This window comes from Mustelus asterias, unplaced genomic scaffold, assembly GCF_964213995.1.
Source record: "Mustelus asterias unplaced genomic scaffold, sMusAst1.hap1.1 HAP1_SCAFFOLD_560, whole genome shotgun sequence".
In the NCBI taxonomy this organism is placed as follows: Eukaryota; Metazoa; Chordata; class Chondrichthyes; order Carcharhiniformes; family Triakidae; genus Mustelus; species Mustelus asterias.
In genome coordinates, this window is record NW_027590510.1 from 111,814 (window position 1) to 137,236 (window position 25,423).

Consider the following 25,423-nt stretch of genomic DNA (forward strand, 5'->3'; position numbering starts at 1 on the left):
AGGTCCCTGGAGCTGTGAAGGAGCAGTGCTAACCACTGTGCTACCGTGCTGCCCATGTGAGGAATAATATTTTGATGCAGTGAATGCTAATGACGTGGAACTCGCTGCCTACGAGGGTGGAGGAAGTGGAGACAATAAACAATTACAAAGAAAATTGGATGGGCATTGGGGGGGTTTCAAACAGAAATCCTGACTAAATATCTCTGAACTGCCTAACACCCGGTCACTCTGTGATCCGTGTGAAATTTGAAACCAGGTATTCACAACAAGACTCAAAGAGCATCAGCCATTGGAAGTAAAGTTGTGAGACCGGCCAGTCCAGCAGAAAGAAACCCTCCGTCCCTCCCCATTGACCAATATAATTGAAAGCAGAAACAATAACAGCAGAATCGACCACTGGAATCACTCGTGAACTCGCTGGTGTCTCAACAGCTAGGATGAAAGACTGAATCTCTTTTCACACACAGAGCAGCTGAACGGTCTCTCCCCAGTGTGAACTTGTTGGTGTTTCTGCTGGCTGGATGAATCACTGAACCGCTTCCCACAGAGAGCAGGTGAATGGCTTCTCCCCAATGTGAACTTGCTGGTGTGTCCACAGGCTAGATGAAGCTCTGAATCCCGTCCCACACTGAGGGCAGGTGAATGGCCTCTCCCCGGTGTGAACTCGCTGGTGCCTCCGCAGGTGGGATGACTGAGTGAATCCCTTCCCACACTGAGAGCAGGTGAACGGCCTCTCCCCAGTGTGAACTCGCTGGTGTGTCAGCAGGCTGGATGAAGCTCTGAATCCCTTCCCACACTGAGAGCAGGTGAACGGTCTCTCCCCAGTGTGAACTTGCCGGTGCTTCCACAAGCTGGATGACCGAGTGAATCCCTTTCCACACTGAGAGCAGGTGAACGGTCTCTCCCCAGTGTGAACTCGCTGGTGTGTCAGCAGGCTCGATGAAGCTCTGAATCCCTTCCCACACTGAGAGCAGGTGAACGGTCTCTCCCCAGTGTGAACGTGCTGGTGTGTCCGCAGGCTGGATGACCGAGTGAATTCCTTCCCACACTGAGTGCAGGTGAACGGTCTCTCCCCAGTGTGAACTCGCTGGTGTGTCCGCAGGCTGGATGAAGCTCTGAATCCATCCCCACACTGAGAGCAGGTGAAGGCCCTCTCCCTGGTGTGAACTCGCTGGTGTCTCCGCAGGCTGGATGACCGAGTGAATTCCTTCCCACACTGAGAGCAGGTGAATGGCCTCTCCCCCGTGTGAACTCGCTGGTGTATCAGCAGGCTGGATGACAGAGTGAATCCCTTCCCACACTGAGAGCAGGTGAACGGCCTCTCCGCAGTGTGAACTCGCTGGTGTGTCCACAGGCTGGATGAAGCTCTGAATCCATCCCCACACTGAGAGCAGGTGAACGGCCTCTCCCCAGTGTGAACTCGCTGGTGTGTCCGCAGGTTGGAAAACTGACTGAATCCCTTCCCACACTGAGAGCAGGTGAACGGTCTCTCCCCAGTGTGAACGCGCTGGTGTTTCTGCAAGGTGGCTAACAGAGCGAATCCCTTCCCACACTGAGAGCAGGTGAACGGCCTCTCCCCAGTGTGACTGCGCCGATGAGCTTCCAGCTCTGATGGGGCTCTGTATCTCTTCCCACAGTCCCCACATTTCCATGGTTTCTCCATGGTACAGGTGTCCTTACCTCTCTCTTGGGTGGACAATGAGTTGAAGCCTTGTCCACACACAGGACACTGGTACAGTCTTTCCTCACTGTGAATGGTGTGATATTTATTCAGGCTGTGTAACTAGTTAAAGCTCTTTAGTCAGTGCATTGGACACACTCACTCGAGTGTGGCAGTGTGTTGGTGCTTTTCCAGTCACACTGATGTTTGAATTTTTTTTCAAATCAACAGACTGGACAATCATTTCTCCTTCTAGATTCAAAGGCTGATGATATTCAGCTCCCAAGGAATGTGACTCTGTCAGATCTAGATGTGACATTTGAGATTTCAGCCTGTGGTTCCTCTTTCAATATCCTGTAAAATGAGTTAGAAATAGAAGTAGAAATTCAGAACAGACAATTCTAGTTTCTATGGAACATTCTTTCCTCTCTCATTCCCCAAAAGCTGTGAATCTCCATCCCACACACTCTCCCTCCATTCTCACTCTTCTGTATCTAATATTCACCCTCCCAATTCTCCTGAAGGTGCTGATTGAGGCTGATTGACAGATCCATGCTCACTGCTTCCTGTCCACCACACACAAATCATAAGAAACAGGAGCTGCAGTTGGCCATTCAGCCCATCGAACTGCCTCAACCATTCATTGAGAATTGGCTGATCGACCTCACACTATTTGCACAGCGCCACTATTTCCCAAACTATCATGGAAGTTAGTAAGATAGAGGGTTATCGGTAAGCCTCGTAGCTAGGGACATTTCGGCGTAACTTGTGAGCCGAAGGGCCTGTTTGTGCTGTAGCTTTTCTATGTTCTATGTTCTGTCCCCCATGTTGCTCAATGCCTCAAAAGTTACCAATCTCTCTCTTGAAAATATATGATGAATGAGGGTCCACAGTCCTCTGGAGTGCAGAATTCAAAAACTTCACCACATCCTTGAGTGAGGAAATCCCTCCTCATCTTAACTTTCACTCCATTTTCCCACTTGTTCTCCACAACGCTTGACTCCTTTATCAATGTAATATCCACCTAACTCATCCTCGAATATCTTCAATAACCCTCAGCTTCCACTGATCCCTGTGGAAGAAAAATCCAAAGACTAATGATTCTAATAAGCAAGAGATGAATAACTGGAAATATGTAATATATATACTATTCAGGCTGATTGACAGATCCATGCTCACTGCTTCCTGTCCTGGATGTGGAGATGCCGGCGTTGGACTCGGGTAAACACAGGAAGAAGTCTCACAACACCAGGTTAAAGTCCAACAGGTTTATTTGGCAGCACAAGCCACTAGCTTTCGGAGCGCTGCCCCTACATCAGGTGAGTGGGATTTCAGTTCACAAACAGGGCATATAAAGACACAAACTCAATTTACAAAATAATGGTTGGAATGCAAGTTTTTACAGGTAATCAAGTCTGAAAGGTACAGACAATGTGAGTGGAGAGACGTTTAAGCACAGGTTAAAGAGATGTGTATTGTCTCCAGCCAGGACAGTTAGTGAGATTTTGCAAGCCCAGGCAAGTCGTGGGGGTTACAAATAGCATGACACGAACCCAAGATCCAAGTTGAGGCCGTCCTCATGTGTGCGGAACTTGGCTGTCAGTCTCTGCTCAGCAACTCTGCGCTGTCGTGTGTCGTGAAGGCTGCCTTGGAGAACGCTTACCCGAAGATCAGAAGCCGAATGCCCGTGACCACTGAAGTGTTCCCAACAGGAAAAGAACACTCTTGTCTGGTGATTGTTGAGCGGTGTTCATTCATCCGCTGTCATAGCGTCTGCATGGTCTCCCCAATGTACCATGCCTCGGGACATCCTTTCCTGCAGCGTCTCAGGTAGACAACGTTGGCCGAGTTGCAAGTGTATGTACCGTGTACCTGGTGGATGGTGTTCTCACGTGAGATGATAGCATCTGTGTCGATGATCCGGCACGTCTTGCAGAGGTTGCTGTGGCAGGGTTGTGTGGTGTCATGGTCACTGTTCTCCTGAAGGCTGGGTAGTTTGTTGCAGACAATAGTCTTTTTGAGGTTGTGCGGTTGTTTGAAGCCAAGTAGTGGGGGTGTGGGGATGGCCTTGGCGAGATGTTGGTCTTCATCAATGACATGTTGAAGGCTCCGGAGAAGATGTCGTAGCTTCTTCGCTCCGGGGAAGTACTGGACAACAAAGGGTACTCTGTCCTCCTGTCCAGTGTTTGTCTTCTGAGAAGGTCAGTTTTTCGCCGTGGCGCATCGGAACTGTCGATCGATGAGTCGAGCGCCATATCCTGTTCTTATGAGGGCATCTTTCAGCGTCTGGAGGTGTCTGTTGCGATCCTCCTCATCTGAGCAGATCCTGTGTATACGGAGGGCTTGTCCGTAGGGGATGGCTTCTTTAACGTGTTTAGGGTGGAAGTGGGAGAAGTGGAGCACTGTGAGATTATCCGTGGGCTTGCGGTACAGTGAAGTGCTGAGGTGACCGTCCTTGATGAAAATGTGTGTGCCCAAGAATGCAACCGATTCCGGAGAGTAGTCCATGGTGAGTCTGATGGTGGGAAGGAACTTGTTGATGTCATCATATAGTTGTTTCAGTGATTGTTCACCATAAGTCCAAAGGAAGAAAATGTCATCGATGTATCTAGTGTATAGCATCGATTGAAGGTCCTGTGCAGTGAAGAGGTCTTGTTCGAACCTGTGCATGAAGATGTTGGCATATTGAGGTGTGAATTTGGTCCCCAAGGCTATTCCGTGTGTCTGGATAAAGAACTGGTTGTTGAAGGTGAAGTCATTGTGGTCAGGATGAAGTGGATGATTGTAAAATTGCATCTGGAGATTGGCAGTTGTTGGCGTTGAGTACTGAGGCAGTTGCACCAATGCCATCGTCATGGGGGATGCTGGTGTAGAGTGCCGAGACATCCATTGTGATGAGGAGTGCTGCTGGTTCAACTGCTCCATGTGTGCTGTTTCTGAAGGAAGTCCGTAGTGTCACGACAGAAGCTGGGGTTCTTTGTACAATGGGTTTCAGGATGCCCTCGACATAGCCGGAGAGTTTCTCGCACAGGGTCCCATTGCCCGATACGATGGGACGGCCAGGTGTGTTTGCCTTGTGTATCTTCGGGAGGTAGTAGAGATCTCCAACGCGGGGAGTACGTGGGATGAGAGCACGGAGGGTGCTCTGAAGGTCCAGATCAAATGTCTTGATCTGTCTGTTGAGTTGACGGGTGTATTCTTTGGTCGGATCTGCAGGTAACTGTCTGTAGTTTTCCTCATTGTTCAGTTGTCAGGACACTTTGCAGTAATTCGTTCTGTTCAGCATGATGATTGCCCCTCCTTTGTCTGCTGGTTTGATGACAATGGTGCGCTTGATCTTGAGAGCGCAGATGGCGTTGCGCTGTGCTTGGGTGATGTTCGGGGCTGTCTTGTGAGTGTGACTGATGAATCTGGTATTGACACACCTCCTGACGGCTTGGGCATACATGTCAAGTCGAGGGCAGCGGCCTTCCAGAGGAGTCCAATTCGACTCTTTCCTCTTCGGTTGCTGTACCGTGGATCTCTCTATCGGCTGTTCCAGTTCATTGACTATCTCATTATGTTCGCTGTTGGCCTCTTGGGGTTTGTGGAAGAACTCCCGCAGCCTCATTCGCCTGATGAATTCCTCTGTGTCTGCTGCGAGACTGATGGGGTCTATTTTGGTGGTGGGGCAGAAATTGAGAACTTCGATTTCATCTGGTTGAAGTGTGTCTGACAAGTTGACAATGGACTTCCCTGCAGTGGTACTGTTTTCTACTGTGGTACCGGGGGAGGCTTGATTGCTGCTGGTGGTGATGCCGAGTTTCTCAAGTTTCCTGTTCTACCAAATGTGGCATTGTGACGATGGCTTTGTGCTACCAAATAAACCTGTTGGACTTTAATCTGGTGTTGTGAGACTTCTTCCTGTTGTGGGCACAGAGAGCTGAAAATCTTCAAGCTGACAGTCACGTTACAGTTTTACATTTGGATATAAATGAGCAGACTGATGGTGTGTGTAATACACTGTATTACCTGGTTATAGATACATAAAGAATGTGAGGAGAATCTTTACTTAGGCAGCGAGTGGTGACCCAGAAGTTAAAAATTGAAGTGCAAAATGAGAAAAGAAATGGAAAGGGGGAGAAAAGAAAGTGTTTTACTCACAGATGTAGGAGACAGGAGGAAGGTTGAGTCTGTCTGAAGCTTAATCTTCATTCAGAGGGAGAGGAGCAGCAGCAACAATGGACGAAGCTCCATGCGGCCATTGACACAAGGCCCGGACTCTGATTGGCTGGAGGACCATCGCCCATCCGGTCCTCCTGGCAACCATTGGTCAATATGCCGCATGTGGACAATGAGGGGGCGGAGCCCAGGCCTACGTGGGAGTGGGCGGGGCTTTGACCGCCAGCCGCGCTGAGCTGGTGTCCAATCCGCAGTGTGCGGCTTCTGTAACCAGTGATATTGCTGCCAATGGGACACTGTGTGCTGGGAACGCCCCTCTGAGTCATTGTGACGGCACAATGGAGCCTTGCCTCAATCACCCAATGGCAATCACTCTGCTCCGCGGTGACGTCTCCGGGTTCAGGCGCGCGGACCCGGGAGCCCCGCCCCCACCCATTGTTCCCCAGTCTGTCCATTCCACACATTGTTAGTCCAGTCATTCAGACAATTTCAATTCCACTCCGTTATTTTCCAGTTCTGTTCCTGTCCCGCCTGGGGTCACATCGACTCCATCTTTCCTACTCCTGAAGGAGCGCTGTCAGTTCTGGGTTACTAGTCCATAAAAGATGTAAAAGATTCTCCAGCTCTCTTTACCCCTATCCAACTTGTGGACAGTTCTTACTCAGTATTATTTCTCCCAAGCCCTTAATTGTCCCAATCCATTATATGATCCATTTTACTGTAATTTTCCTCACTTTGTGAGCATGTGCATTGTGTTTAATTGGATCCTGATTGTTTTGAACTCAGTTTCTCTGGAGTGTGTTTCAATGCCTTGATGATGTCACAATGTTGTCTCAACCCCCTGGCCACATTAGCCATTTCATCTCCTGCTGTGTCTCAAGTAGCTGTGTGTGTTTGGGACCCGCTCTTCACTCCATCTCACCATGACTTTAGGCTTGCTATTTTTCACATGTAACAAATCACATCTGTACACTCACTCCAGTATCGTAAATTCATGTCACACTCTCAGAAGTGCTGATGAAAAGATCAAAGTGAGTGTCTGTCTTTCTTATCTCCCCCTGTTATGGTGCTGATATTTCATGTCGTGGCCGGGCTTTCAAATGTGGATTTCTTTAAAACAAAGTTCATGGATGTAGAAACGTTTCAGAGACCAAGTATTATGCTGGTTTTCCACTGATTTACAACTCAGCTCATACAAAGAGCTCACAAAGAACAAAGAACAGTACAGCACAGGAAACAGGCCCTTCGGCCCTCCAAGCCTGTGCCGCTCCTTGGTCCAACAAGACCAATCGTTTGTATCCCTCCATTCCCAGGCTGCTCCTGTAACTATCCAGGTAAGTCTTAAACGATGTCAGCGTGCCTGCCTCCACCACCCTACTTGGCAGCGCATTCCAGGCCCCCACCACCCTCTGTGTAAAAAACATCCCTCTAATATCTGAGTTATACTTCGCCCCTCTCACCTTGAGCCCGTGACCCCTCGTGAACGTCACTTCTGATCTGGGAAAAAGCTTCCCACCGTTCACCCTATCTATCCCCTTCATAATCTTGTACACCTCTGTTAGATCTCCCCTCATTCTCCGTCTTTCCAGGGAGAACAACCCCAGTTTACCCAATCTCTCCTCATAGCTAAGACCCTCCATACCAGGCAACATCCTGGGAAACCTTCTCTGCACTCTCTCTAACGCCTCCACGTCCTTCTGGTAGTGCGGCGACCAGAACTGGACGCAGTACTCCAAATGTGGCCTAACCAGCGTTCTATACAGCTGCATCATCAGACTCCAGCTTTTATACTCTATACCTCGTCCTATAAAGGCAAGCATACCATATGCCTTCTTCACCACCTTCTCCACCTGTGTTGCCACGTTCAAGGATTTGTGGACTTGCACACCTAGGTCCCTCTGTGTTTCTATACTCCTGATGACTCTGCCATTTATTGTATAACTCCTCCCTACATTATTTCTTCCAAAATGCATCACTTCGCATTTATCCGATTAAACTCCATCTGCCACCTCTCCGCCCAATTTTCCAGCCTATCTATATCCTGCTGTATTGCCCGACAATGCTCTTCGCTATCCGCAAGTCCAGCCATCTTCGTGTCATCCGCAAACTTGCTGATTACACCAGTTACACCTTCTTCCAAATCATTTATATATATCAGAAATAGCAGAGGTCCCAGTACAGAGCCCTGCGGAACACCACTGGTCACAGACCTCCAGCCGGAAAAAGACCCTTCGACCACTACCCTCTGTCTCCTATGGCCAAGCCAGTTCTCCACCCATCTAGCCACTTCTCCTTGTATCCCATGAGCCTTAACCTTCTTAACCAACCTGCCATGTGGGACTTTGTCAAATGCCTTACTGAAATCCATATAGACGACATCCACGGCCCTTCCTTCATCAACCGTTTTTGTCACTTCCTCAAAAAACTCCACCAAATTTGTAAGGCACGACCTCCCTCTTACAAAACCATGCTGTCTGTCACTAATGAGATTGTTCCGTTCTAAATGCACATACATCCTGTCTCTAAGAATCCTCTCCAACAACTTCCCTACCACGGACGTCAAGCTCACCGGCCTATAATTTCCTGGGTTATCCCTGCTACCCTTCTTAAACAATGGGACCACATTCGCTATCCTCCAATCCTCAGGGACCTCACCCGTGTCCAAAGAAGCGACAAAGATTTCCGTCAGAGGCCCAGCAATTTCACCTCTCGTCTCCCTGAGCAGTCGAGGATAGATGCCATCAGGCCCTGGGGCTTTGTCAGTTTTAATGTTCCCTCAAAAACCTAACACTTCCTCTCTTGTAATGGAGATTTTCTCTAACGGGTCAACACCTCCCTCCGAGACACTCTCGGTTAACACGCCCCTCTCCTTCGTGAATACCGATGCAAAGTATTCATTTAGGATCGCCCCTATTCCCTTGGGTTCTAAGCATAATTCCCCTCCTTTGTCCCTGAGAGGTCCGATTTTCTCCCTGACAACTCTTTTGTTCCTAACGTATGAATAGAATGCCTTAGGATTCTCTTTAATCCTGCCTGCCAAGAACATCTCGTGACCTCTTTTTGCCCTTCTAACTCCCCGTTTGAGTTCTTTCCTACTCTCTCTGTATTCCTCCAGAGCTCCATCTGTTTTCTGTTGCCTGGACTTAACATACGCCTCCCTTTTCATGTTAATCAGATCCTCAATTTCCCTGGTTATCCACGGCTCTCGAATCCTAGCTTTCCTATCTTTCCTTTTTACAGGCACATGCCTATCCTGCAGCCTTATCAATGGTTCCTTAAAAGACTCCCACATGCCAGATGCGGACTTACCCTCGAACATCCTCTCCCAATCAACATCCACCAATTCCTGCCTAATCCGGCTATAGTTAGCCTTCCCCCAATTTAGCACCCTGCCCGTAGGACAGCACTCATCCTTGTCAATTACTATCCTAAAGTTAACAGAGTTGTGGTCACTATTTGCCCACATGTTCCCCTACCGAAACTTTGACGACCTGACCGGGCTCATTTCCCAGAACGAGGTCCAGTATAGCCCCCTCTCTAGTCGGGCTATCTACATACTGTTCCAAAGAACCTTCCAGTACGCATTTTACAAATTCCTCCCCGTCCGGACCCCCAGCTCTAAGCACAGTCCAGCCAGGGAAATTAAAGTCCCCCACTACAACAACCCTATTTTTTCTGCACCTATCCAGAATCTCCTGACATATCCTTTCCTCCACTTCCCGTGGGCCGAGAGGTGGTCTGTAGTACACCCCCAGCATAGTGACTGCACCCTTCCTGTTTCTGAGTTCCACCCACAGCGACTCAGTACATGACCCCTCTAAGTTGTCTACCCTCTGCACCACGGTAATATGCTCCTTAACTAATATCGCTACTCCCCCACCTTTTTTAGCCCCTCCTCTGTCTCGCCTAAAACACTTATACCCCGGAATATTCAGCTGCCAGTCCTGTCCTTCTTTTAACCAAGTTTCCGTCACCGCAACCACATCCAAATTCCGCATAAGCATTAAGGCCCTAAGTTCGTCTGTTTTACCCGTTACGCTCCTTGCATTGAAGCAGATGCACTCCAGACCTCCAGGCCCACTCAGGTCATCCTCCTCCAGAGTGCTCCTCTTCTTAGCTAGCCTTGCCCTGGCCCCCAGCTCAACCCCAGCCTCAGTATTTACTGACCTACTGTTTTGTTCCCCACCCCCCTGCCACACTAGTTTAAATCCTGCCGAAACACTCTCGCAAAACTCCCAGCCAGGATATTTGCTCCCTTCCAGTTAAGGTGTAACCCATCCTTTCTATACAGTTGCCATCCTGACTTGAAGATTTCCCAGTTATCTGTGAATTTAAAACCCTCCCTCTTGCACCAGTCCTTTAGCCACGCGTTCAACTGTAGAATCTCCCTGTTCTGAGCCTCACTTGCACTAGACAACGGGAGCAGTCCAGAGATTGCTACCCTGGAGGCCTTACTTTTTAGCCTAGCACCCAACTCCCTGAATTTCTCTCGTATGACCCCCCTGCTCTTCCTACCTACATCATTTTCACCAATGTGTATAATCACATCCGTTTGACTACCTTCCTTTTTAAATATGCTTCCTACCCTCTCGGAGACATCCAGTACCCCGGCACCAGGGAGGCAGACTACCATCCTGGATTCTCGTTCACTCCCACAGAACCGCCTGTCCGTGCCTCTAACCATTGCGTCCCCCACAACTATCGCTCTCCTAAACCGCTTCTTTCCCTTCCGGACCCTTGAGCCTGTCTCCGTGGAGGCGATCTGGTCCTCGTGGCTTACCCCTGGAGGGTCATCCCCCTCCACAGAATCCAAAACAAGATACCTATTTTGGAGGGGGACAACCACAGGGGATCCCTCCACAGACTGCTCACTCCCTTCCCTTCTCCCATCTGTTGCCCATCCCTTTCTTTTATGGGAGACTGCCACTGGGGTACTTTCTGGCACATCACCCTTCTGACTATTACCCCTCCTAACTGTGACCCACGTGTCTTCCTTCTGAGACCCCGTGTCACTACCTGACTATAACTTTTATCTATTAATCTCTCATTTGCCCTAACTAAACTGAGTTCATCGAGCCTCAGCTCCAGCTCCCTTACACGATCCTTCAGGAGTTGCAGTTCCACGCATCTGGCACAGATATGGACTTCCGGGAGGCAAGTTGTCTCCAGGAACTCCCACATCCCACACCGAATGCAGTATACTGGCCTCCCACTCATACCAGCCATGTCCTTTTTAGTTTTTGGGAGATAAAACAAAAAAGGGGGTGCAACAGAAGAAAAACAAACAACCTTCCTCGCCTTCGCCGAAGCCCTGTGAGCCAAAGCCCTCACAGAGACAGTAATTCTGTTGAATACGTGCTTTATTGCCCAGGCCTGGTCCAGGGGCGTCAGAGAATAATTTGGGGCAGCCAAACTATTCTAAATTCCATTGCTTCCAATATTACAATTATACAACTTTCAAAAATCATTTCCCCACCCACTTTGCTCACCCAGCCAGACATCAGCCAATCATTATTCGTCTAGATTATTTACCTTGGCCAGTAACATGTCACTCTCTGGCAGCGTGAGAATACATAGGTCCATAAATTCAAAAGTGCTTTTCCACTGTGTCCGAGCAATTCTTTATCGGGAAACGGTATGCTCTTATTCATTCAATTGTCTGGGAAGCTTGTACTGTCTGGAGCCAACACTGATAAGAGTTTTTTTTTGCTTAACTCAGTAGCTGTATTGTTTTCAAAGAATGTGGTTCTTCTTACATAGCTATATACCATCATGCCTTAGAGTGTCATTAGCCAAGGTGTATGATTTTAATACAGAATATATGTTATCAAAAATACATGTTTAAATTCACTAACAATGGTTATATGTATTTCTATGCAAACAGTACCTGTGTAACTCCAGGTACTTTGTGATTCTTCTTGAATATATTCACTCTAAATTAACCTATTCTGATCTATTAGTCTTTTCGTCCCAGGTTGTCCTGAACCCCCTCGAACAATGGACAAGGATGTAAATATCTCCCAGAGAAAGTGATCAACTTATTCATCCCATCGACACATTCCAGACTTTCACTGGAATGAACCAGGATTCCACATTGATATATTCCATTCAACCTCACCCACAGTGAGCTATTCCAATTTCTTTGTTCTCCAGGACAATATATTCACAATATCTTTAAAACAGAAATTAAACATTCCCATTTGATTTCAGGTATTAACATATTCTGTTAGTTTGTTCTTTATTGTCAATGTCAGGCTGGGGTTGTTCCTCTTGGAGCAAAGGAGGTTGAGGGGAGATTTGATAGAGGTGGACAAGATTCTGACAGGTTTAGATAAGGTGGACAAAGAAAAGCTGTTCCCATTCGCTGATGGAACAAGGACGAGGGGGACACAGATTTAAGGTTTTGGATCAGAGATGCAGTGGGGGGATGTGAGGAAGAATATTTTGATGCAGTGAATGATAATGACCTGGAACTCGCTGCCTACGAGGGTGGAGGAAGTGGAGACAATAAACAATTACAAAGGAAATTGGATGGGCATTGGGGGGTTTCAAACAGAAATAGTGACTATCTCTTAACTTCCTAACACCCGGTCACTCTGTGATCCTTGTGAAATTTGAAACCAGGTATTCGCAACAAGACTCAAAGAGCATCAGCCCACTGGAGGCAAAGCCATGAGACCGGCCAGTCCAGCAGAAAGAAACCCTCCGACCCTCCCCATTGACCAACTGTGAGAATGAACAAAATGCAGTTCTGGATGGAATTGAGAGCAGAAACAATGACAGCAGAATCCAACCCCTGGAATCACTCGTGAACTTGTTGGTGTCTCAACAGATGGGATGAAAGACTGAATATCTTCTCACACAGAGCAGCTGAACGGTCTCTCCCCAGTGTGAACTCGCTGGTGTATCCGCAGGTTCGATAACCGAGTGAATCCCTTCCCACACTGAGAGCAGGTGAACGGTTTCTCCCCAATGTGAACTCGCTGGTGTGTCAGCAGGCTGGATGAATTACAGAAACCCTTCCCACACTGAGAGCAGGTGAATGGCCTCTCCCCAGTGTGAACTCGCTGGTGCATCTGCAGGCGGGAGGACCCAGTGAATCCCTTCCCACATTGAGAGCAGGTGAATGGCCTCTCCCCAGTGTGAACTCGCTTGTGTCTCTGCAGGTGGGATGACTGAGTGAATCCCTCCCCACATCGAGAGCAGGTAAAGGGCCTCTCCCCGGTGTGAACTCGTTGGTGTTTCCGCAGGTCGGAAGACCGAATGAATCCCTTCCCACACTGAGAGCAGGTGAACGGCCTCTCCCCAGTGTGAATGCGCTCATGGACCAGCAGGTCAGAAGATCGAGTGAATCCCTCCCCACACTGAGAACACGTGAATGGCCTCTCCCCAGTGTGAACTCGCTGGTGTCTCCGCGGGTGGGATGACTGAGTGAATCTCTTCCCACACTGAGAGCAGATGAACGGCCGCTGCCCAGTGTGGATGAGCCGATGAGCTTCCAGCTGAGAGGGGGCTCTGTATCTCTTGCCACAGTCTGCACATTTCCATGGTTTCTCCATGGTGCAGGTGTCCTTGCCTCTCTCTTGGGTGGACAATCAGTTGAAGCCTCGTCCACACACAGAACACAGGTACAGTCTCTCCCCGCTGTGAATGGTGTGATATTTATTCAGACTGTGTAACTGGTTAAAGCTCTTTAGTCAGTGCATTGGAACACTCTCACTCGAGTGTGGCAGTGTGTTGATGCTTTTCCAGTCACACTGACATTTCAAATCGACAGACCGGACAATCATTTCTCCTTCTGGATTCAAAGTCCGATGATATTCAGCTCCCAAGAAATATGACTCTGCCACGTCGAGACGTGACGTTTGAGATTTCGGCCTGTGATTCCTCTTTTAATATCCTGTAAAATGAGTTTACAAAAGTCATCAGTGTCAGTACAGGATAGAAATTCAGAACAGACAATTCTAGTTTCTATGGAAGATTCTTTCATATACCAGTCCCAAAAAGCTGTAAATCTCCATCCATATCTATGGATTCTATTTAAAAATGAAAGTGGATGGGCACTTGAAGGAAATAAAGTTGCAGGAGAATGGGATATAGAGTGGTAATGGGACTGGAATGTTATACAGAGAGTCAGCATGGACTCGAGTTACCGAATGGATTCCTTCTGTGCTGTAATGACTTTATGACTGGAAATGTATAACATCGCTACAGCATCATATTACAATGCAAGAGCTGTAAATCTCCATCCCACACACTCTCCCTCGATTCTCACTCTGCTGTATCTAATATTCACCCTCCCAATTCTCCTGTAGGTGCTGATTGATAGATCCATGCTCACTGCTTCCTGTCCTGGACAGAGAGAGCTGGAAATCTCCATGCAGGCTGCCAGACAGATATATGTCTATCTGACTGGACTAACAATGTGTGGAAAATACCGACTGGATTCACTTCATTTCCCTTCAGTTGCTGCAAGTCCCCAATTTCCCCCAGAATGAGAAAAGAAATGGAAAGGGGGAGAAAAGAAAGTGTTTTACCCACAGATGTTGGCCTCTTTTAAGGTCAAACCAAATAAACAAACTCAAGTTAAATCAGGACAAAGTAAAAGGGGCAGCTCCCCAAAAGGAGGGGGAACAGCCCAAACAAAAATCAAAGTACAAAGGAAACTTAAAAACATCAAATCATAGTGTGATTATTCGGGTCGATAACGCACCCCAACCCCTGCGGTGCCCAACGGGGGCAGAAGGCGTCAACCGTGCCTGTAGACACCGCATGTTCCCTCTCCAGGGACACCTGGCCGTGAACGTAGCCGCAGTAGAGGGGCAGACAGTCAGGATGGACGGCCCCCTCGATCGCCCGCAGCCTGGACCGGTAAATGGCGCGCTTCGCCAGGCCCAGGAGCAGGTTCACGAGGAGGTCACCATCCCGACCCGCCCCTCTCTGCGTGGGTTTTCCTCCGGGTGCTCCGGTTTCCTCCCACAGTCCAAAGATATGTGGGTTAGGTTGATTGCTATGCTAAAAAAATTGCCCCTTAGTGTCCTGGGATGCGTAGATTAGAGGGATTAGCGGGTAAAATATGTAGGGATATGGGGGTAGGGCCTGGGTGGGATTGTGGTCGGTGCAGACTCGATGGGCCGAATGGCCTCTCTCTGTGCTGTAGGGTTTCTATGATTCTATTGTCCCTCTGAAGACAGAGGTTCTGAACCAGCCCCTGAAACCACGCCCATTGTGACCCGTCACCGACAGCAGCGCATGCGCTCTCCTTCCCCGCTGAAACAAGATGGCGGCCAATAACCGGGGCCTGTTCCCGAGATAAAACACCAGGTTAAAGTCCAACAGGTTTATTTGGTAGCAAAAGCCACACAAGCTTTCGAGGCTCGAAGCCCCTTCTTCAGGTGAGTGGGAATTCTGTTCACAAACAGAACTTATAAAGACACAAACTCAATTTACATGAATAATGGTTGGAATGCGAATACTTACAACTAATCCAGTCTTTAAGAAACAAAACAATGTGAGTGGAGAGAGCATCAAGACAGGCTAAAAAGATGTGTATTGTCTCCAGACAAGACAGCCAGTGAAACTCTGCAGGTCCACGCAACTGTGGGGGTTACAGATAGTGTGACATGAACCCAATATCCCGGTTGAGGCCGTCCTTGTGTGTGCGGAACTTGGCTATCAGTTTCTGCTCAGCGACTCTGCGCTGTCGTGTGTCGCGAAGGCCGCCTTGGAGAACGCTTACCCGAATATCAGAGGCCAAATGCCCGTGACCGCTGAAGTGTTCCCCAACAGGAAGAGAACAGTCTTGCCTGGTGATTGTCGAGCGGTGTTCATTCATCCGTTGTCGCAGCGTCTGCATAGTTTCCCCAATGTACCATGCCTCGGGACATCCTTTCTTGCAGCGTATCAGGTAGACAACGTTGGCCGAGTTGCAAGAGTATGTACCGTGTACCTGGTGGATGGTGTTCTCACGTGAGATGATGGCATCTGTGTCGATGATCCGGCACGTCTTGCAGAGGTTGCTGTGGCAGGGTTGTGTGGTGTCATGGTCACTGTTCTCCTGAAGGCTGGGTAGTTTGCTGCGGACAATGGTCTGTTTGAGGTTGTGCGGTTGTTTGAAGGCAAGAAGTGGGGGTGTGGGGATGGCCTTGGCGAGATGTTCGTCTTCATCAATGACATGTTGAAGGCTCCGGAGGAGATGCCGTAGCTTCTCCGCTCCGGGGAAGTACTGGACAACGAAGGGTACTCTGTCCACTGTGTCCCGTGTTTGTCTTCTGAGGAGGTCGGTGCGGTTTTTCGCTGTGGCGCGTTGGAACTGTTGATCAATGAGTCTAGCGCCATATCCTGTTCTTATGAGGGCATCTTTCAGCATCTGGAGGTGTCTGTTGCGATCCTCCTCATCCGAGCAGATCCTGTGTATACGGAGGGCTTGTCCGTAGGGGATGGCTTCTTAAACGTGTTTAGGGTGGAAGCTGGAGAAGTGGAGCATCGTGAGGTTATCCGTGGGCTTGCGGTACAGTGAGGTGCTGAGGTGACCGTCCTTAATGGAGATGCGCGTGTCCAAGAATGCAACCGATTCCAGAGAGTAGTCTATGGTGAGCCTGATGGTGGGATGGAACTTGTTGATGTCATCATAGAGTTGTTTCAGTGATTGTTCACCATGAGTCCAAAGGAAGAAAATGTCATCGATGTATCTAGTGTATAGCATCGGTTGAAGGTCCCGTGCGGTGAAGAAGTCTTCTTCGAACCTGTGCATGAAGATGTTGGCATATTGAGGTGCGAATTTGGTCCCCATGGCTGTTCCGTGTTCGCCAAGGCCATCCCCACACCCCCACTTCTTGCCTTCAAACAACCGCACAACCTCAAACAGACCATTGTCCGCAGCAAACTACCCAGCCTTCAGGAGAACAGTGACCAAGACACCACACAACCCTGCCACAGCAACCTCTGCAAGACGTGCCGGATCATCGACACAGATGCCATCATCTCACGTGAGAACACCATCCACCAGGTACACGGTACATACTCTTGCAACTCGGCCAACGTTGTCTACCTGATACGCTGCAAGAAAGGATGTCCCGAGGCATGGTACATTGGGGAAACTATGCAGACGCTGCGACAACGGATGAATGAACACCGCTCGACAATCACCAGGCAAGACTGTTCTCTTCCTGTTGGGGAACACTTCAGCGGTCACGGGCATTCGGCCTCTGATATTCGGGTAAGCGTTCTCCAAGGCGGCCTTCGCGACACACGACAGCGCAGAGTCGCTGAGCAGAAACTGATAGCCAAGTTCCGCACACACAAGGACGGCCTCAACCGGGATATTGGGTTCATGTCACACTATTTGTAACCCCCACAGTTGCGTGGACCTGCAGAGTTTCACTGGCTGTCTTGTCTGGAGACAATACACATCTTTTTAGCCTGTCTTGATGCTCTCTCCACTCACATTGTTTTGTTTCTTAAAGACTGGATTAGTTGTAAGTATTCGCATTCCAACCATTATTCATGTAAATTGAGTCTGTGTCTTTATAAGTTCTGTTTGTGAACAGAATTCCCACTCACCTGAAGAAGGGGCTTCGAGCCTCGAAAGCTTGTGTGGCTTTTGCTACCAAATAAACCTGTTGGACTTTAACCTGGTGTTGTTAAACTTCTTACTGTGTTTACCCCAGTCCAACGCCGGCATCTCCACATCCCGAGATAAAAGCCTTGGAGCTGTAAACCCAGGACCTGCAGGGTCTTATTCGGGCCGTGCGGCCTACAGAGGATGTTTGTGAAGCCATAGCTCCCTCCCTACCCCGACTCCCGGCTCCATTTCTCCCGCAGCGCCACCGACTCACCCGTTAAAAAAAGCCGCTCCCGCACTCACAGGTCTCTGGGCAAAGTGATACTGCGCACGCTCCAGATATAGCATTGCGCCTGCGCAATAGGCTCCTGTGGAATGAATAGGCCACTTTCACACCCGCAGGGCCACCTGGGACTTAACGGCGTCATTGTCAAAGACAACAATAGAAAATTATCTTGTGCAATTAAGATCAATTAATTTTTAAAAATGCATTCCTCGGAATTTGTGCGCTGCCATTCTCTATTTCTAAAATTGATTTAAACCAGTGCTCGCCTGTGGGAATACCTCGAGTTTTTAAAACTTTTCCCACTGGTTTCCTCCCCTCTCTCTGCTCTCCCGAAGGTGCTCATACTGGTTGGGTAAATCCCACAGAGACAGGTTTCTTTCACTTTCTTTCTCCTGATGCTGAATATTCTGTTTTATGGAACGATACATCACAGATGGAAACCATTTGGCACATCCTGCCCAGTCGGGCAGTCTTTAAGATCTGTCCAATTAATCCCACAGCCCTGCTGGCAGAGTGAGAACGATATCTATATGTACTACAGCAATGCAGGAGGTGAATGGAAAATGTTTTCCAGTTGCATACCTCTCAGACACACTCATCCCTAGAAAGATAAATTGGCCTGTGTACTAAGAACAAAGAAAATTGCAGCACAGGAACAGGCCCTTCGGCACTCCAAGCCTGCACCGACCATACTGCCTGACTTAACTAAAACCCACTACCCTTCCAGGGACCATATCCCTCTATTCCCATCTGATTCATGTACTTGTCAAGACGCCCCTTAAAAGTCAATACCGTATCTGCTTCCACTACCTCCCCCGGCAATGAATTCCAGGCACCCACCACTCTCTGTGTAAAACATCTGCCTCGTACATCTCTTTTAAACTTTACCCCTCGCACCTTAAACCTATTCCCCCGAGTAATTGACTCTTCCACCCTGGGAAAAAGCTTCTGACTATCCACTCTGTCCATGCCTCTCATAATCTTGTAGACTTCTATCAGGTCTCCCCTCAACCTCCGTCGCTCAAGTGAGAACAAACCAAGTTTCTCCAACCTCTCCTCATAGCTAATGCCCTCCATACCAGGCAACATCCTGGTAAATCTTTTCTGGACCCTCTCGAAAGCCTCCACATCCTTCTGGTAGTGTGGCAACCAGAATTGAACACAATGTTCCAAGTGCGGCCTAACTAAAGGTTCTATAAAGCTGCAACATGACTTGCCAATTTTTAAACTCAATGCCCCAGCCGATGAAGGCAGGCATGCCGTATGTCTTCTTGATGACCTTCTACACCTGCATTGCCACTTTCAGTGATCTGTCCACCTGTACACCCCAATCCCTTTGCCTATCAATATTGTTAAGGGTTCTGCCATTTACTGTATATTTCCTATCTGTATTAGACCTTCCAAAATGCATTACGTCACGTGTCTGGATTAAACTCCATCTGCCATCTCTCCACCCAAGTCTCCAACCGATCTATATCCTGCTGTATCCTCTGATAGTCCTCATCGCTATCCGCAAATCCACCAACCTCTGTGTCGTCCGCAAATTTTCTAATCAATCCAGTTACATTTTCCTCCAAATCATTTATATATATTATATATATCCTGTGTGAATTCGCTGTTGTGTCCAAAGACTGGATGGCCTAGCAAACTCCTTCCCACACAAGGAGCAGGTGAACGATCTCTCCCCAGTGTGAACTCGCTGATGTGCACTGAGGTTGGATGAACATGAGAACCCCTTTCCACAGGTGGAGCAGCTGAACGGCCTCTCCTCAGTGTGAATTTGCTGGTGTTAACAGCAGGTGGGATGAGATAGTGAATCCTTTCCCACACACAGAACAGATGAATGGCCTCTCTCCAATGTGACTGGTCTATGGTTTTCCAGCAAGTACGGATAATTGCATCCTTTCCCACAATCATCACATTTCCATGGTTTCTCCATTTTCCCAACCCCAATGAGACCGTGTCAATGGGTTTCCAACCGGGTGGATAATTGAATCCTTTACCACAATCCTCACATTTCCACGGTTTGTCCATGGTGCTGGTGTCCTTCTGTCTCTCCAGGTTGGATGATTAGTTGAAGCCTCATCCACATACACACCATGTGTATAGTTTCTCCCACTGTGAATGGTGTGATGTTTTTCAGGCTGTGTAACTGGTTAAAACTCTATCCACAGTCAGTTCACTGGAGCACTCTCACTTGGGTGTATGTGTGTGTCTCAGTTCTTTTTCTGTCACATTGAATTTTGAAATTTTCTTCCACTGACAAAACAGGGAACGATTTATCCCTCCACTGTCAAAAGCAATTATATTTAGGTCATGATGAATCGAATGGCTCTGTCAGACTTTGATGTGAAGTTTAGTTTGAGTTTCCTGTCTGTGAATCCTCCTCTTCTAGTTCCCTGCAAAAAGAGTTTTAAAAAACTGCTTCAGAACTGACAATTTCAGTTTCCACGAAACATTTCTCTATCACATTTATCTTGAGCTGTAATCCCCATCCCACACACTCTCTCTTGTCCCTGAGCTGAAATCAAACTCATTGCCCCATCTCCACTCTGAGCCCAGCTCCCTCTCCCTCCAGCTGGATTCAGTCCTCCAGACCATGTATAGATTGAGAGTACAATCAAGGAGTCAATTATTTTCCTTCCAAGTCAGGGGATGTGCAGCCCCACTGACTCTATTGTTACCACAATAGGCACATGTGCTCTGCTCACCAATGGAACACCACGGTGACCATTAACATGGGCCGGTTCCTGGGAAAGGCTCCATTTTATTTGTGCCACAGCACCAAGGGGAATTACCTCCTGCACAGGCACAAAGGTATCATCAGTCACAGAAAATAATTGCAGCTGGTCTCAAACCTCATTTTACCATTTGCTCTCAGACATTCCCAATTGAATTTTGAAATGCAAACTGAAATCTGCAATTATGGGGGAAATTAAAACACATTTTAATGGTCATTTTCAGAATGACTATTCCCGAGAATTAATTCCCAAGTCAGTAAATTAAAATTCTCATCAGCAATGTAGGCGGCACAGTGGCTAGCACTGGTGCCTCAGAGCTCCAGGGACCTGGGTTCAATTCCCAACTTGGGTCACTGTCCGTGTGGAGTCTGCCCATTCTCCCCATGTCTGTGTGGGTTTTCTCCAGATGCTCCAGTTTCCTCCTATCGTCCAAAGATATGCCAGTTAGGTGCATTGGCCACACTAAATTGCCCCTTAGTGTCCTGGGATGAGTAGGTGAGAGGGATTAGCAGGTTACATATGTGGGAATAGAGCATAGGTGTGATTGTTGTCGGTGCAGACTCGATGGTCCGACTAACCTCCTCCAGCCCTGTAGGGATCCTATGAAATACATTGGGAGAATTGCTATTTTAATGGGTATTTTCACAAATGCTATAAAATAATTTTTCAAAACAAATTAATATTTTCTTCAACAGATGATTAATAAATAAAAAGTATTTAATAAAACAACCACCCAGTGTGGGGCTCAGGATTCTAACCCAGGGTTTCTGAGCTCCAGGAACCACTAACTGAACCAGCCGGGAATGGTCTCCACAAAACTTCCCCAACTCCCTCCCGGGAAAAAGCTGCAAACCCGGGAGCTGCAGCTTTTTACTGGGGGTGTTGGGGCCTCCAGCGGGTGTTTGTGAATCCTCCCCGCCCACCTCCCAGGGTTTCCTTCCTTCCCAGAGATCAGAGTCCTCATTGATTTGAGGCCAAAGTGTAACCTCTTATTTATTGTCCCCCTCCCCCATCCTCTGATGTGAACCATCCTCCAGTGGCTGAGCCAGGATGGGGCCGTTCACCTGGGCCTGTTCCCGGGAGGGAGGGAGGGAGAAGCCCCGCAGCTGCAAACCAGGGAGCTGACAATGATTCTGAAGGGTTTGCGGATCCACAAAGTGTTTCCAAATCCTCCCAGCCACCGCCTAACGCTGACTCCGCTTCTCCGGGACAAACAAGCGCCAAGGACAGCAATGAGACTGCGCATGCTCCACATCACAATGCCCGGGGGCTGATTGACGGCAGCTCCGGACCAATAGGAAGAGGGGGCGGGGCTGGAGGACCGAGCAGGAGCGGCTGGTCCTCCAACCAATCGGAGTGAATGAGGGGCGGGAAGTGCGGGTAATGGCGACGGACAGACGGACGGTTTTAACTCGGAAGCGAGATCAATACCAGGTAGAGGACGGTGCGCGGGGAGCGATGAATCCACCGGGTGGGTGGAGAGGCTCCTTAAACATGTTGTTCAAACCCAATCCCCGGAAATGAACTTCCCGGTCCCCCCCTTTGTACCAAATGGAGCGGCAGCTTGTAGTGTTAGACCCGGGCTGACTGCCGCCATTGAGGCTGCATGTGGGAGGCCGGCAGGGATTGTGATCGGAGAGTGAAGCCCTGACGTCACAATGGAATGGGTGAGAGTGTGACGTCACAATGGAATGGGTGAGAGTGTGACGTCACAATGGAATGGGTGAGAGTGTGACGTCACAATGGAATGGGTGAGGGTGTGACGTCACAACGGAATGGGTGAGGGTTCCAGATGAGCTGAGACTGGGCTGGAGTCGGGCGATGGCACTGAAATGTGGCCCGGTGGCACAGTGGTTAGTGCAGCTGCCTAACAGCGCCAGGGACCCGGGTTCAATTCCAGCCTCGGGTCACTGTCTGTGCAGAGTTTCTACATTCTCCCCGTGTCTGTGTGGGTTTCCTCCGTGTGTTCCGGTTTCCTTCCGCAGTCGAGAGATGTGCCAGTTAGACGGATTGGCCATGATAATTGCCACTTGGTATCAGGGGGATTAACAGGTAAATATGTGGATAGGGCCTGGATGGGATTGTTGCCGGTGCAGGCTCGATGGGCTGAATGGCCTCCTACACTATTTTCTGATTCATTATTATTAATTAATTACTATTAATGCTTCTATGAATGAAGGTGGTCTTGATGATGATGTGGACATGTGGCTGGAAGCTCATCTTGGGATGAACTATTTCACCCTGGTTGTGAACAGCCTGGTTCAGCCTCAGACAGTTGCCAGGAGGAGAGATAAAGTTGTTGGTGAGGGAGTGGAGTTTGTAGTGGGGACTGAACACAATGGGTTCAGTCTTCCCAGTATTTATATGAAATAAATTTCTGTTCTTTCAGTACTGGATGTCAGACAAGTCAGGATGGTGTGTGAGTTGGAGAGGAACTTGGAGCTGATGGTGTTCACAGGGTTTGGAAATTCTGTCAAAGTTCCTGTTGAGTTGTAGATGTATAAAATCTCTCTCCTCACCTCCGGCCTCTCCTACTTCTCTCTGTCTCCGCTCAGAGTGTGGGGATGCCGGCGTTGAACTGGGATAAGCACAGTAAGTAATCTCACAACACCAGGTGAGAATCCATTGATATGGATGGAGATTTACAACTTCTTGGGAATGAAATAGGAAAGAATGTTCCATAGAAACTAGAATTGTCTGCTCTGAATTTCTATCCTATACTGACTGTGATGACTTTTGCAAACTCATTTCACAGGATTTTGAACGAGGAATCACAGGCAAAAATCTCAACCGCCACGTCTAGACAGAGTCATATTCCTTGGGACCTGAATATCTTGTAATATGGAACTGTAGCTACGTTATATATTTCCAGACATCTCTTCCCTCAGAGGGTTGTTAGTCTTTTGGATTTCTCTTCTACAGGGACCAGTGGAGGCTGAGGGTCATTGAATATATTCCAGTTAGACAGATCTTTGACTGACAAGGGTGTCAAGAGTTATGGGGAACAGACAAGAAGATGGAGCAAAAGTAATATGTGGGGCGATTTCTTCACTCAAGGATGTGGTAAAGCTTTGGAATTCTCAACCCCTGAGGACAGTGAAGCCTCAGTCATCAACTATTTTCAAGAGAGATATTGATTGGTTTCTAGATATTGAAGATATCAAGGGATATGGGTTTAATGTGGGGAGAATGATGCTGAGGTAGATGAACAAATTATCTCATTGAATAGTTTAAAAGGCTCGATGGGCCAAATGGCCGACTGCAGCTCCTATTTGTTATGGTCTCTGTGTCCAGGACAGGAAGCAGTGAGCACGGATCTGTCAATCAGCCTCAATCAGTACCTTCAGGAGAATTGGGAGGGTGAATATTAGATACAGCAGAGTGAGAATGGAGGGAGAGTGTGTGGGATGGAGATTTACAGCTCTTTGGGACTGAAATAGGAAAGAATGTTCCATAGAAACTAGAATTGTCTGTTCTGAATTTCTATCGTGTACTGACACTGATGACTTTTGTAAACTCGTTTTACAGGATATTGAAAGAGGAATCACAGACCGAAATCTCAAACGTCACGTCTAGATCTGACAGAGTCATATTCCTTGGGAGCTGAATATCATCGGACTTTGAATCAAGAAGGGGAAATGGTTGTGTGGTCTGTCGATTTGAAAAGGTTTCAAACATCAGTGTGACTGGAAAAGCACCAACACATTGCCACACTCGAGTGAGAGTCTTCCAGTGCACTGACTAAACCAGTTACACAGCCTGAATAAATATCACACCATTCACAGCAGGGAGAGACTGTACTCGTGTTGTGAGTGTGGACGAGGCTTCAACTGATTGTCCACCCAAGACAGAGGCAAGGACACCTGCACCATGGAGAAACCATGGAAATGTGCAGACTGTGGGAAGGGATACAGAGCCCCATCTCTGCTGGAAGCTCATCGGCGCAGCCACACTGGGGAGAGGCCGTTCACCTGCTCTCAGTGTGGGAAGGGATTCACTCGGTCATCTGACCTGTGGACACACCACCGAATTCACACTGGGGAGAGACCGTTCACCTGCTCTCAGTGTGGGGAGGGATTCACTCAGTCATCCCACCTGCAGAAACATCAGCGAGTTCACACTGGGGAGAAACCATTTACGTGTTCTCAGTGTGGGGAGGGATTCACTCAGTCATCCAGCCTGCGGGCACACCAGCGAGTTCACACTGGGGAGAGACCATTCAGCTGTCCTCAGTGTGGGAAGGGATTCACTTGTTCATCCCACCTGCGGAGGCACCAGCGAGTTCACACGGGGGAGAGACCATTTACGTGTTCTCAGTGTGGGGAGGGATTCACTCAGTCATCCAGCCTGCGGACACACCAGCGAGTTCACACTGGGGAGAGACCATTCAGCTGCTTTCAGTGTGGGAAGGGATTCACTTGTTCATCCAGCCTGCGGGCACACCAACGAGTTCACACTGGGGAGAGGCCATTCAGCTGCTCTCAGTGTGGGAAGGGATTCACTCAGTTATCCAACCTGCAGAAACACCAGCGAGTTCACACTGGGGAGAGGCCGTTCAGCTGCCCTCAGTGTGGGGAGGGATTCACTTGTTCATCCAGCCTGCAGAGGCACCAGCAAGTTCACACTGGGGAGAGACCATTCAGCTGCCCTCAGTGTGCAGAGGGATTCACTTGTTCATCCAGCCTGCGGAGGCACCAGCGAGTTCACACTGGGGAGAGGCCATTCACTTGCTCTGATTGTGGCAAGGGATTCAGTCAATCATCCAACCTGGTAAAGCACCAGCGAATTCACACTGGGGACAGGCCATTCACCTGCTCCGTGTGTGGGAAGGGATTCACTCAGTCACCTCACCTGCTGAAACATCATCATGTTCACGAGTGACTGCAAGGACTGAATTTTGCTGTTAATCTCATCGAGGTCCCAACCATTTTCATTGGTGTCTGTTTCTGCTGATGTTAATAAACCCTGGCCCAGTTGTAAGATTTGTATTGTGGATTGTCTTGTCTGAGTCC

At 48.5% G+C, this 25,423-nt stretch overlaps 1 protein-coding gene and 2 pseudogenes across 1 annotated transcript in view; 1 reads left to right on the forward strand and 2 right to left on the reverse strand.

Moving 5' to 3' along the window:
* The window catches only part of LOC144487046 (uncharacterized), a 51,814-nt gene that overhangs the window by 19,323 nt on the left and 7,068 nt on the right, over nucleotides 1–25,423 (forward strand). Inside the window, exon 3 of the mRNA XM_078205095.1 lies at nucleotides 24,263–25,229. Within this exon, the coding sequence (XP_078061221.1) occupies nucleotides 24,263–25,229 (967 nt within the window). The remainder of the gene's footprint in view (nucleotides 1–24,262; nucleotides 25,230–25,423) is intronic.
* Nucleotides 433–1,663, reverse strand: LOC144487041 (uncharacterized; annotated as a pseudogene).
* Nucleotides 12,624–13,380, reverse strand: LOC144487047 (uncharacterized; annotated as a pseudogene).